We start from the raw sequence: 14,225 nt of genomic DNA, 5'->3' as shown, positions 1-14,225 counted from the left end.
TGGCACTGGAGTGAGCGCTGCAGAGGGGGCTTCCTCGGGGACAAACGTGCTGTAAGAGGCCTTTGTTCCTTTGGTGAGCCCTTCCCTGGGGTGGCAGACAGCCGCCATATCTGGGACTCCAGCAACCTGGCTCACACTAGTAGCCCCGCCCTGCTGACTCCCTGAGGCCCCGCCCCGCCCCACACAACTTTCAAGCTGTTGCCACTTGCTTAACCATAGGATTGGCCGGTCTTGGTTCCTGCTTCAGGTTTTTCCTAAATTCTTTCAAACGAGCAGCACCGGGTCTCAGCGAGCCCCATACCTCTCATTAAGTAATACACAGAAACAAACACAGGGAGGCAGCCAAAATGAGGAGACAAAGAAACAGGTCCCAAATGAAAGAACAGAACAAAACCCCAATAAAAGAACTAAGCGAAAGGGAGATAAGCAACCTAACAGATACTGAGTTCAAAATACTGCTTATAAGGATGCTCAATGAACTTAGTGAGAACCTCAGTGAACTTAGGGAGGGCTTCAAGAGCATAAAAAAGGACCAGTTAGAAATCATGGATACACAGTTAGAATTAAAGGAGGCATTAACTGAAATAAAGAATAATTTACACAGCTTCAACAATAGAGTATGTAAATCCAAGGAGCAAACCATCGATTTGGAATATAAGGAAGCAAAAAATGCCCAATCAGAACAGCAAAAAGAAAAAAGAATCCAAAAAAATGAGGATAGTGTAAGGAGCCTCTGGGACAACTACAAGCGTGCCAACATTCGCATCTTGGGGGTGCCCGAAGGAGAAGAGAGAGAACAAGAAATCGAAAACCTGTTTGAAACAATAATGGCAGAAAACTTTCCTAACTTGGTGAAGGAAACAGACATACAAGTCCAGGAAGCACAGAGAGTCCCAAACAAGATGAACCCCAAGAGTCTCACACCAAGACACATCATCATCAAAATGCAAAAGGTTCAAGACAAAGAGAGAATCTTAAAAGCAGCAAGAGAAAGGCAGCTCGTTACCTACAAGGGAGTACCCATTAGGCTGTCAGCTGATTTCTCAAAAGAAACTTTGCAGGCCAGAAGGGAGTGGCAAGAAATATTCAGAGTGATGAAAAGCAAGAACCTACAACCAAAATTGCTCTATCCTGCAAAGCTGTCATTTAGAATTGATGGACATATAAAAACTTTCCCAGACAAGAAAAAGTTAAAGGAGTTCATCACCACCAAACCGTTATTATATGAAATGATGAAGGGTCTTTTTGAAGAAAAAGATAAAATGTATGAACAAACAAAATGGGAATGAATACATATCTATCAACAATGGAATCTACAAACAAAATGAACAGGAAGAACAGAAACATTCTCATAGATACAGAGAACATTTTGTTGGTTGCCAGTTGGGAAGGGGGTTGATGGAATGGGTGAAAAAGGTGAAGGGATTAAGAAGCACAAATTCATTGCTAGACTGACAAACCTCAAAGGGAAAGGGGTTGGGGGGTGGGAAGAAATAAACCAAAGAACTTATATGCATAACCAATGGACACAGACAATAGTGTGGGAAAAGGTGGGAGGGGGGCGGGAGTGGGGAGGAGGGGGTCAATGGGGGAAAAATGTGGAACATCTGTAATACATTTTACATCCAACAATAAAGATTTGGAAAAAATAAAAAATAAAAAATAAAAGAACCAAAAAAAAAAAAATTAAGAAGAAATAAAGAATGACATAACTGTTATGAAAAATACCTTAGAAGGGTTCAATAGTAAGTTAGAAGAAGCTGAAGATCGAGTCAGCGAGTTAGAAGACAAGGTAGAAAAAAACACCTGAATAGAGCAGCAAATGGGGAAAAAAAATTAAAAAGCAGGAGGAGAGATTAAGGGAGCTTTGCGACAATACGAAATGTAATAACATTTGCATAATAGGGGTACTGGAAGGAGAAGAATCAGAAAAAGGAATAGAGAACCTGTTTCAAGAAATAATGACAGAAAACTTTCCTAAATTGGTGAAGGAAAAAAATCACACAAGTCCAGGAAACACTGAGAGTCCCAAGCAAGTTGAACCCCAAAAGAACCCACAGCTAGACACATCATAATTAAAATGGCAAATATTAAAGACAAACAAAGAATCTTAAAGGATGCAAGAGAGAGACAGAAAGTTACCTACAAGGGAGCTCCCATTAGACTGTCAGCTGATTTCTCAATAGAAACACTATAGGCCAGAAGAGAGTGGCATGAAGTATACAAAGTAATGAAAGGCAAGGGTCTGAATCCAAAACTACTCTATCCAGCAAGGCTTTCATTCAAAATTGAAGGAGAAATAAAGAGCTTCACAGATAATAAAAAGCTAAAGGAATTTACCACCACCAAACCAGCACTGCAAGAAGTGCTAAAGGGACTGTTTTAAGAAGGAGAAGAAACAGAGAGAGAAAGAGGAACACAGGCATAAAATAAAACTGGCAACTAATAAGTATCTATCAATAATAACATTAAATGTAAATGGCTTAAATGCCCCCAATCAAAAGACACAGGGTAGCTGACTAGATAAGAACACAACCCATATATATGCTGTCTACAAGAGACCCACCTCACAAAAAAAAGGCACAGGATGAAAGTAAAGGGGTGGAAAAAAAATTTCCAAGCAAATGGAAATGAAAAAAAAAAAAAGCCAGTGTAGCAATACTCATATCTGATAAAATAGACTTCAAAACGAGGGCCATAACAAGAGACAAAGAAGGTCACTACATAATATTAAAGGGATCAATCCAACAAGAGGATATAACCCTGGTAAACATAGATGCACCAAATATAGGAGCATCAAAATATACTAAAAAACTTCTGGAGGACTTCAAGGGAGAGAACAATAGCAATACAATCACAGTGGGTGATTTTAACACCCCACTGACACCACTGGATAGATATCCTAGACAAAAAATAACAAGGACACAGAGTCCTTAAATGACAAACTAGATCAGTTGGACTTAATTGTTATTTACAGAACATTTCACCTCAAAGCTGCAGAATATACATTCTCAAGTGCACATGGGACATTCTCGAAGATAGACCACATGTTATGACACCAACTAAGTACAAATTCAAGAAGATTGAAATCATATCAAGCATCCTCTTAGATCACAATGGCATGAAACTAGAAATCAATTACAATAAAAGCATTCAAACACATGGAGGCTATATAGCATGTTATTAAACAACAAATGGCTTACCAAGGAGATTAAGAAAGAAATTAAAAACTTCCTGGAAACCAATGAAAATGACCACACTACAACACAAAATCTATGGGACGCAGTAAAAACAGTCCCAAGAGGGAAGTTCATAGCAATACAGGCCTACCTCAAGAAACAAGAAAAATTCCTAATTGACTTCCTAACCCTACAACTTAAAGAACTAGAAAGTTAACAAAAAGAAAAACCCAGAGCAAGTAGAAAGAAAGAAATAGTAAAGATCAGAGCAGAAATAAATGACATAGAAATTATGGAGGGACCTGGAGAGTATTATCCTAAGTGAAACAAGCCAATCAGAGAAAGACAAATATCACATGATCTCACTTATTTGTGGGATATAATGAACAAAACAAGCTGATGAACAAAATAGACCCAGAGACATAGAATTAGGGTACAGACTGACAAACCTCAGAAGACGGGGTCGTGGGGGAGGGAAGAGATAAACCACAGAACTTCTATGCATGTATATGTAACCATGGACATATACAACAATGCTGGGGATGGGGCAGGGAGGATCAGGAGGAGGGTGTCAATGGGGGGGAAGGAGAAATATCTGTAACAAAAATAAATTAATAAAAAAATTAAAAATAAAATGTACAATACCAAAGTATATGGGATGAAACTTGCACTGTCCTGGGACCATGGTTTGCCCCTCTCTCCAAGCCCTTCTTTCCTTGTAGGGAAGAAGCAAGTTTATGGGTCAAAGCATAGCCAAGTATTGAACCTGGGCAGGGATCTGGGCACCAGGCCTTGCTTACTCACCCAGGGCCAGTCTCTGCCCATGCTATTCCTCTCCACTCTACACCCTGCCCCTTTGGGACTGGGTGGGTGAGTTGGGTTGAGTTGGGTCAGAAGGGAGGCTCAGCCAGTATAAACAAAGAAGAGTAGGTCAGGGTGGGTGAGTTATCAAGCTAAAGCATGAATGTGACATAATCAGATATTTATGTTAGAGAGACCATTGAGACAGCCATATGGAAGGATTTGAGAGGCAGAGGCTACTCAGGAGGTGACTGAACTGATGCAGCCCCAGGTAGTCCCCCAATTTGAAGGGCTCTGATGGCACTCAGTCTTGCTCGGAGGACCCCAGCCAGCGTCGAAGGGAATGCAATGAGAAGAGTAAGGCTGCTGGCATGGGACCACCTTTCAGGCTCCAGCTGACTCCTGCAGACTGCTAACATGGCCTGGTGAATGGTTCAGAGCAGAAATCCACAGCTAAAATTGAGACTCAGCAGGACAGTTTCCTATCAATTGCTGACATATTTTAACAAGAAGGTGAAAGTGGAACAAATGTGGGCCATTTATTTCCAAAACTGTACATATTACAGTGTGCGTTAAAGAGCATAAAAGAGACCTAGTTGTTGAAGATGGCGGGTAGGTAAACGCGGTATCACGTCCTCCCACAACCACATCAAAGTTACAACTAAACTACAGAACAACCATCATTCAAAACCGCCTGAAATCAAAATGAATGGAAGTCCTACAACTACGGAATTAAAGCAACAGCCACATCAAGACTGGTAGGAGGGGCGGAGGCGGACGGGCTGGTCCCACACCCATGTGTGGCAGATAAAAATCAGGAGGACATCTGGGTTGGGAAGGTCCTCCCTGAGGACTGAGGGGTCCCTGTCCCACACCAGGTGTCCCGCTCAGGGTTCCAGTGCTAGGAAGAGAATCCCCATCACTTCTGGCTGGAAAAAGCAGCGGAAACAGGCTCAGGGAGGTTGACGCAGCTGGAGCCCCATGCAGCTCCTTAAAGGGCCCGCACACAGACTTATCAGACTCACTCCCTCTAAGCTTGGAGGGGAGGCAGCACGAGAGGCACCAGAGACATACAGGGAAGAACTGAGCTGTTTGGCACTGGAGCGAAGGTTGGAGAGGGGGCTTTCTCCAGGACAAACGTGCTGTAAGAGGCCTTTGTTCCTTTGGTGAGCCCTTCCCTGGGGCGGCAAACAGTCCCCATATCTGGGACTCCAGCAACCTGGCTCACACTGGTAGCCCCGCCCTGGTGATTTCCTGAGGCCCCGCCCCACCCAACTTTCAGGCCCACCCAAGCTGTTGCCACTTGCTTCACCATAGGATTGGCCTGTCTTGGATCCTGCTTCAGGTTTTCCTAAATTCTTTCAAACGAGCAGCATCTGGTCTCAGCGAGCCCCATACCTCTCATTAAGTAATACACAGAAACAAACACAAGGAGGCAGCCAAAATGAGGAAACAAAGAAACAGATCCTAAATGAAAGAACAGAACAAAACCCCTAGAAAAGAACTAAGCGAAATGGAGATAAGCAACCTAACAGATGCTGAGTTCAAAATACTGCTTATAAGGATGCTCAATGAACTTAGTGAGAACCTCAGTGAACTTAGTGAGGACCTCAAGAGCATAAAAAAGGACCAGTCAGAAATGAAGGAGGCATTAACTGAAATAAAGAATAATTTACACAAATTCAATAGTAGAGTACATAAAGCCAAGCAGCAAACCATTGATTTGGAATATAAGGAAGCAAAAAATCCCCAATCAGAACAGCAAAAAGAAAAAAGAATCCAAAAAAATGAGGATAGTGTAAGGAGCCTTTGGGACAACTTCAAGTGTGCCAACATTCGCATCTTGGGGGTGCCCGAAGGAGAAGAGCGAGAACAAGAAATTGAAAACCTGTTTGAAACAATATTGGCAGAAAACTTTCCTAACTTGGTGAAGGAAACAGACATACAAGTCCAGGAATCACAGAGAGTCCCAAACAAGATGAACCTCAAGAGTCTCACACCAAGACACATCATCATCAAAATGCAAAAGGTTCAAGACAAAGAGAGAATCTTAAAAGCAGCAAGAGAAAGCAGCTAGTTACCTACAAGGGAATTCCCATAAGACTGTCAGCTAATTTCTCAAAAGAAACTTTGCAGGCCAGAAGGGAGTGGCAAGAAATATTCAGAGTGATGAAAAGCAAGAACCTACAACCAAGATTACTCTATCCTGCAAAGCTGTCGTTTAGAATCGATGGCCATAGAAAGAGTTTCCCAGACAAGAAAAAGTTAAAGGAGTTCATCACCACCAAACCGTTATTATATGAAATGATGAAGGGTCTTTTTGAAAAAAATATATATATATATGAACAAACAAAATGGGAATGAATACATATCTATCAACAATGGAATCTACAAACAAAATGAACAGGTAGAACAGAAACATTCTCATAGATACAGAGAACATTTTGTTGGTTGCCAGATGGGAGGTAGTTTGAGGGGAATGGGTGAAAAAGGTGAAGGGATTAAGAAGTACAAATTCATTGCTAGACTGACAAACCTCTAAGGGAAAGGGGTTGGGGGGCTGGGAAGAAATAAACCAAAGAACTTATATGCATAACCAATAAACATAGACAATAGTGTGGGAAAAGGTGGGAGGGGGGCAGGAGTGGGGAGGAGGGCATCAATGGGGGAAAAATGAGGAACATCTGTAATACATTCAATAATAAAAATTTAAAAAAATAATGAAAATAAAAAATAAAAATAAATAAATATAAATCAATGGGAAAAAATGGTTACCTTTTGACGGGAATATGGTCTAACTAAACTTTGAATGTATTTGTTGTATCATTTTTCCGTAGAAACAGGTAACTGTATTACAGAATTATAATAAAAATTAAAGGTGGAAAAAAAGAACGTAAAAGAAAGTAAAATAGAGAAAGAATGAAAAGAAGATGAGCGTCACGGCTAAAAGAAGACTGGCAGGCCCTGGCCAGTTTGGCTCAGCGGTTAGAGCGTCGGCCTGCGGTCCCGAGAGACCCGGGTTCGGTTCCCGCTAAGGGCATGTACCTCGGTTGCAGTTTGTCCCCGGCCCTGGTTGGTTGTGCGGGTGGCAGCCACTCGATGTGTCCCTTTCACATCGATATTTCTCTCTCTCTGTTCCTCTCTCTCCCTCCCACTCTACCTGAACAAAAAGTGGAAAAATATCCTCGGGTGAGGATAAAAAAAAAAAAAGAAGAAGAAGACTGGCAGGAGCAAGGAAAGCAAGAATTAGCACCAATGTGCAGTGGCATCCAGCACTGATGCGACCAGAAGGGTGAGGCTGAAGGAGTAAAAACCCTGTGCCTCCTTCTCAACCTTCATTCTCAACACTGCTCAACACAATGTGCAAGTCTGCCCACTCAGGTTCTCTCCTGGGGGAGAGTCTGCAGGCTATCCATGGTGCTCCTTATAAATGCAGATCCCGGTCCTCGAGTGAACACAGGCAGAGGCTGACCTTGCCCCAGAGCCAGCACACTCAGTGGACAGCTTCAGACCACATCGAAACCACCACTCAACCACCTCCACAAGTGGCACACTCAATTAGGGGACTCAGTGGGTATCAGAGCCGTGCTGAAGTAAGTCTTGCTCCGTGTGTTGGGCCCTGCACAGCTGATCCTCCAAGGGACTCAGAGGCCAGTGGTCAGTGGGCACAGCCAGTCCTTGCAGCTGATCAGCCTGAGTAAATCCCTCCCATTGATGTGCCAACAGTAATCAAGACTCAATTATAACAGAAGGATGTACAGTCCACACTAGGGGTGCGCCTTTGAGGGCCCAGCTGGGGTGTGCCACTGGATCCTATAGGACACCTACAACAATAGGCCACCCTACAAAGCCTAGGAGACATAGCAACTCTATCTAATACATAGAAACAAACAGGGAAGCAGCCAAAATGAGGAGACAAAGAAACACATCCCAAGTGAAAGAATGGAACAAAATTTCAGGAAAAGAACTAAACAAAATGGAAATAAGCGATCAGATGCAGAGTTCAAAACACTGGTTATAAGAATGCTCAAGGAACTTAATGAGACCTTCAAGGAACTTAAGGAGACCTACAAGGAACTTAGTGAGAACATCAACAACATAAAAAAGAACAAGTCAGAAATAAAGAATGCACTAACTAAAATAAAAAAAAATTTACTGGATATCAATAGTAGAGTAGGTGAAGCCAAGAAGCAAATCTTCGATTTGGAATATAAGGAAGCAAAAAACACCCAATCAGAACAGCAAAAAAAAAAAAAGAGAATTTAAAAAAATGAGAACAGCCCTGGCCGGTTTGGCTCAGCGGTTAGAGTGTCGGCCTGCGGTCCAGAGAGACCTGGGTTCGGTTTCCACTAAGGGCATGTACCTTGGTTGCAGTTTGTCCCCGGCCCTGGTTAGATCGTGCGGGTGGCAGCCACTCGATGTGTCCCTTTCACATCGAAGATTCTCTCTCTTTTCCTCTCTCTCCCTCCCACTCTATCTGAACAAAAAACAAAAAAATGTCCTCGGGTGAGGATAAAAAAAAAAATGAGAACAGTGTTAAGAGCCTCTGGGACAACTTCAAGGATACCAACTTTCACCTCTTGGGGGTGCCAGAAAGAGAAGAGAGAGAGCAAGAAATTGAAAACCTATTTGAAAAAATAATGGCAGAAAACTTCCCTAACTTGGTGAAGGAAGCAGACATACAAGTCCAGGAAGCACAGAGAGTCCCAAACAAGAGGAACCTGAAGAGGTCCACACCAAGACACATCATCATCACAATGCCAAAGGTTAATAAACACAAAGAGAGAATCTTAAATGCAGCAGGAGAAAAGCTGTTAGCTACCTACAAAGGAGCACCCTTAAGACTGTCAGCCAATTTCTCAAAAGAAACTTTGCAGGCCAGAAAAGAGTGGCAAAAGATATTCAAGGTGATGAAAAGCAACAACCTACAACCAAGATTACTCTATCCTGCAAAGCTATCATTTAGAATTGATGGACATATCAAGAGTTTCCGAGACAAGAAAAAGCTAAAGGAGTTAATCACCACCAAACCAGTACTATATGAAATGTTGAAGGGTCTTCTTGAGGGAGAAGAACAAAAATATGAATAAAAATATGGCAATAAATACATATCTATCAACAATTGAATCTACAAACGAAATAAGCATGCAAAACAGAAACAGATTCATAGATACAGAGAACTTTTTGTTGCTTGCCAGATGGGAGGGGCCTGGGTGGATGGGTGAAAAAGATGAAGGGATTAAGAAGTACAAATCGATTGTTAGACTGATAAACCTCAAAGGGAAGGGGGGAGGGGTGGAAAGAGATAAACCAAAGAACTCCTATGCATATATGCATAACCAATAGACACAGTGTGGGGAAGGCAGGAGGGGGGCGGGGTTGGGGAGGAGGGATCAATGGGGGGGCGGGGAATTTGTAATACATTCAACAATAAAGATAAGTTTAAAAAAAAACAAACAAACAAACAAAAAAAAGTTGATGAAGTTTGGGAAAACTATAAAGATTGCTATATCTTGCCAGATTCCACAGTGTAGAATTGAAAATTACATTTTCTGGGTTTTGTTACAAATTAGTTAGAAATTCACTTAAGTTGGTTATAGAACCTCCTGGAGGAAGCACCATTCAGTGTTATCTACAATCCTATGAGTCACAAGTCTGTGAAATTCAATGAGGCTGTTTCACAATAAATACCTTTTTAAATTCATCTTCTTTATCATTCACAGCAACCTCAGTCACAACATTATTCTCATAATCAAGGTTTTCACCCTCTTCTGCCTCACTTCCAAAAGCAACATGCTTCCTTTGTTCTACAGATAAGACACAAAACAAAAACATAACATTTAATGTTGAGCATTTTGGCTTATTATATATGGTCAAAACTTCTTTAAAAACCCTTCTTTGAAAGTTCTTAATTTAAAAATTTGAAATTTGTTCCATCGGAATCATCTTTGAATTCAGTTTAAATCTCCCACCTCAATAAAATCGCTATTCTACTGAGAAATATACTCTTTAAATATACTCTAAGTATCTAGAATTAAGAAACATTTAAGGAGGGTTTTACATACTATCTTTCCAAAATATTTATTTACTTTTTGAGTTTTATAATTTAATGAGCTGATATTTGTGTGTGTTGACACTTCTGAGGAAAACTCATTAAGCTCAGCGGGACAACTCTACGGGAAAGGAGACACGCTGTGGGTCACTGTTCAGGCTCAGAGTTTCTCATCCTCAGCACCGCTGACGTTCTTGGCGGTGGGGCTGTCCTGAGCACTTTGGATACTCAGCAGCATCCCTGATGTTTACCCCCTAGAAACCCTTGCCGTGTGACAACAAAAATGGCTCCAGATCTTTTACAACGCTGCACAGAGGAGGGGGGAGGTGAGGGGGCAGAGAGAGAGTTAGTACAGCAGACCTGAGACTTTTATATCCCTTAAAAGCCCTGCTTGCAAGGTTGGTCCTTGCTTGGCATCTGGGAATTTGGGTTTCAGAAGAGTTTCCATCATTCTCTAACTCAGCGATTTTCAACCTTTTCATCTCATGGCACACATAAACGAATTACTAAAATTTCGCGGCACACCAAAAATATAGTTTTTGCCAATCTGACAAAAAAAAAAAAAATAGGTATGAGTTTGATTCATGCACACCAGATGGCTAGTGTCGCGCTGGCTGTTATCATATTTGACAATCTACAGGAAAAGAGGTCAGTGCCCCTGACTAAATAGCCAGGTGTTGCATGTTGTATAAATGCTGAGGCACGCCAGGTGAAAATCTCTGCTCTAACTAAAAGGGCTCGCCGCACCTATGCAGTTCATGCAGACCATGTGGTTTGGGTTTATGCTGAGCACCTGCTTTGCTTTCTCTCTGGGAGGCTGGGATTTTGGTTCCTGCTAAGCAGAAGGCGTCTACTTGCGAACATATCTGTGACTCTTGTGATTCAAACATTATAGCTACTAAAATTACCTGGTACCTGTTTTGCTGGTTTCCCACTGTACTTAACTTCATCAATAGTCTCAAATATTGATATAAGCTCTTTGACAGCTTCTTCCACATGCTTACTTTTGTGGTTTAGAACGTCAGCCCACTCCTTGGTATATGTCTATTAAATAAAGAAATGACTATTAATTTTCAGGTACTTTAAAAATACTGTGAGAAGTCTTAATACAGCTATAATTAACACCACTTGAGAATAACTAGAGGTAGGTGCCAACGGCATAACGTTTCAGATCCAGAACTGTCAGGGGCACGGCTGCTATGACCCGTGCCAAGAAAAGGAGGAGAAAGAAGTAAAATTTAAAGTCTTTGGCCTTCATAATCTGAAGGTCCTCAGTCTCATAAAGTCTTTGGCCTTTATCTAACTCAGTCACACACAGACATGTACACCCACATTTATATGATAAAAAAAGAAGGCCGAAGAAGCAGAGTGATGATAATGTCAAAAGGTAAATATGAGAAGTGGTTTGAAACAGGACAATCCAAAGTGTTGCTGAGATTCGAATGAGATGAGGTTTTTGCATGAGTGTGGTGTTGTATGTCAGGCATCAAAATGTCAGAGCTTTGTGTATATTAACTACTTTAATTAAATGGTAAGCTATTGGGGTAGGTAATATTATTGTTCCCCACTTCACAGATGTGAACACTGAGGCTCAGAAAGAATAAGACATTAGTCCAAGGTCACACAGCGGGTGGTAAAAATGGAGGTTTGAGGCCAACTTTGACTGATTAAACCTGTGCTTTGTCTTTCTAAATCCTTTTAATAGTCGGAAGAGGCTTAAGGAAGAAGTTGAGAACTAGTTCAATTCAAAAGAGAAAACAGGTTTATAAAATTAAATAAGTCTTTTGACGTGTCCACAATATCCATACATTTTAGAAAAGAGAGGTCAATGGGAACAGCCGAGTCGAGCCTGTCCATGCAAACCTCGCTGCAGACGAGCCTTACAAGTCTCCATACTCCCCACAGGCTGCCCTCATGTGTTCCTTTCTTGGCTACTAGATAGAGGGAGATACTCTTGAGTTTGTCACTCTGATTTTATACCACCTCATCTGTATCAGAACCCACCCCCATCTTTTCCCAGTCTCAGGGGAAATGGTGTTCCTCTTCCTCCTCCTCCCTGAAGACATTTGCTGATCCTCTGCACCCCCAGCAACTCTTCTGACTTTGCTCCATTATTCATTCCTTCTCCCCTTTCTAATCATTCCACACGATGTCAAACACTGGAATGACAGTGGTGGCCCAGAGCCACTTCAGTCTAGTTGGGAAATGAGTGGTAAGCAAGTAGATACTTCTAGCTGATCCTGGCGGACTGACCACATGTAAACACGTGTTCACACGTGTGAATGTAAACAAAGTTTACACGATCAGCAATCCCTGCTTCCTTTGAAATCCCCTAAGAAAAGAACCAGATACTATAAGTTAAACGTGACAGATTGAACACACAGGTTTACTTGGGCAATACCCTGATCCCTCAGAAACCTCAAAAAATTAATTAATTCATTACACAAAGTAATCTTTTAAAAAGAATATGCCCACTAAAACAAATGAGGGGATGCCACATAATTCTTCTGGGTGCTTCCAATACTATATAATAATAATAAAGTTAACAGGATTCGACAACTGTTATCTACTGGGACTACTGAATATCTACTTGCAAAAGAATGCAATGGAACCTTTTCCTTGCACCATACACAAAAATTAACTCACAGTGAGTCACAGACCTAAATGTACAGGCTAAAACTATAAAACTCTTAAAAGAAAACACAGGCAAAGGAAATCTTACCTTTCGAGACAGCATGGATGGACCTGGAGAGTATTATGCTAAGTGAAAATAAGTCAGTGAGAGAAAGACAAATGCTATAGGATCTCACTTATATGTGGAATCTAATAAACAAAATAAACTGATGAACAAACTAGAAACAGCATCATGGGAACATGGAATAGACTGACAGGTCAGAGGGGAGGGGGTTGGGGGACTGAATATAAGAAGGTTGAAGGGATTAAGCAAACACACACACACACATACATATTGCAGAAAGACAGACAACAGAATGGTGATAGCCAGAGGGAAGGGGGGCTTGGAGGTAGGTGGAGGTACAAAGTGGGGGGAGGGGGACGGAAAGAGACTTTGCTTGGGGTGATGGGTGCACAATAAATTCAACCCAATAAATTTAATTTACAAAAAAGAAAAAAAGAAAACAAAGGCATAGATCTCCATAATCTTGGATTAACTAAAGTCGTCTTAGCTACACCACCAAAAACAGCAACAAAAGAAAAGAAGGTAAATTGGGCATCATCAAAATTAAAAAAAAAAACAAAAACTTTTGGACTTCATAGGACAACATCAAGAAAGTGCAAAGACAATCCACAGAATGTAAGAAAAAAATGAAAATTACATATCTGATAAGGGACTAATATCTAGAACACAGAAAGAACAATTACAACTCAAAAAATAGACATTTCTGAAGGAAGGTATATGGAAGTTAATAAGCACATGAAACAAAAAGTTCAGCGTCACTAGTCACTAGGGAAATGAAAATCAAAACCTCAGTGAGACACCACTTCAATCCACCAGGATGGCTGTAGTAAAAAAGACAAGAGTAAGTGTTGACAAGGACACTGAGAAGCTGGAAGCCCCGTACAAGGCAAGTGGGAATGTGAAATAATGCAGCCGCCTTGGAAAACAGCCCGACAGCTCTTCAAAAAGTTAATCATGGAATTCACCTATGACCTAGCAATTCCACTCCTGGGTATAGACCCGTAAACAATGAAAACATGTCTTCCCAGAAACGTGTACGTTTATGTTCACAGCAGCATTACCTGTAATGGCCAAAAGTGGAAAGGTACACTCATTTCAAACTTGCTCCAAGACCGATATGTTAGAACAGGCACTGAGTGTTGTCTCCATTTCAGCCAAAGCCCCAGTGCTGAGAACAAATGATTTTAAGATCCCACACATGAGGAAAAAGACAGTTCTTAACAGGTAGCGGGGAAGGCAACCTCAGCCCATTGCCCACCTTGAGGTTATAGAAGGGAAGCTTGATCATTGGTAGAGATTTGGTAGAAATAAGTGTGGGGAACTTTCAAAGAACTACTCAGAGACCTTGATCCATGTCCTCTAGAATTTCAGGATCGAGGGGCTGACCTACCTTCAGTAGTCCTGAGGCAAGAGGCTGGCTGCCCCAACCCCTAAAGGCAAGAGGAAATGTCCCGGGAAGAAAGTTCCATAGAAAGAGGAGCAAAGGCCCCTGTTT

At 41.5% G+C, this 14,225-nt stretch overlaps 1 protein-coding gene across 1 annotated transcript in view; it reads right to left on the bottom strand.

Annotated features, from left to right (window-relative positions):
* DNAH8 (dynein axonemal heavy chain 8) overlaps nucleotides 1–14,225 on the bottom strand; it is a 295,615-nt gene that overhangs the window by 217,045 nt on the left and 64,345 nt on the right. Inside the window, exons 19-20 of the mRNA XM_036248715.1 lie at nucleotides 10,941–11,076; nucleotides 9,672–9,787 (exon numbers count right to left, since the gene is read on the bottom strand). Coding sequence (XP_036104608.1) covers nucleotides 9,672–9,787; nucleotides 10,941–11,076 — 252 coding nt within the window. The remainder of the gene's footprint in view (nucleotides 1–9,671; nucleotides 9,788–10,940; nucleotides 11,077–14,225) is intronic.

The sequence above is a fragment of the Molossus molossus genome, unplaced genomic scaffold (assembly GCF_014108415.1).
Source record: "Molossus molossus isolate mMolMol1 unplaced genomic scaffold, mMolMol1.p scaffold_m16_p_8, whole genome shotgun sequence".
Classification (NCBI taxonomy): domain Eukaryota; kingdom Metazoa; phylum Chordata; class Mammalia; order Chiroptera; family Molossidae; genus Molossus; species Molossus molossus.
This window is presented reverse-complemented; position numbering and strand designations above follow the sequence as displayed.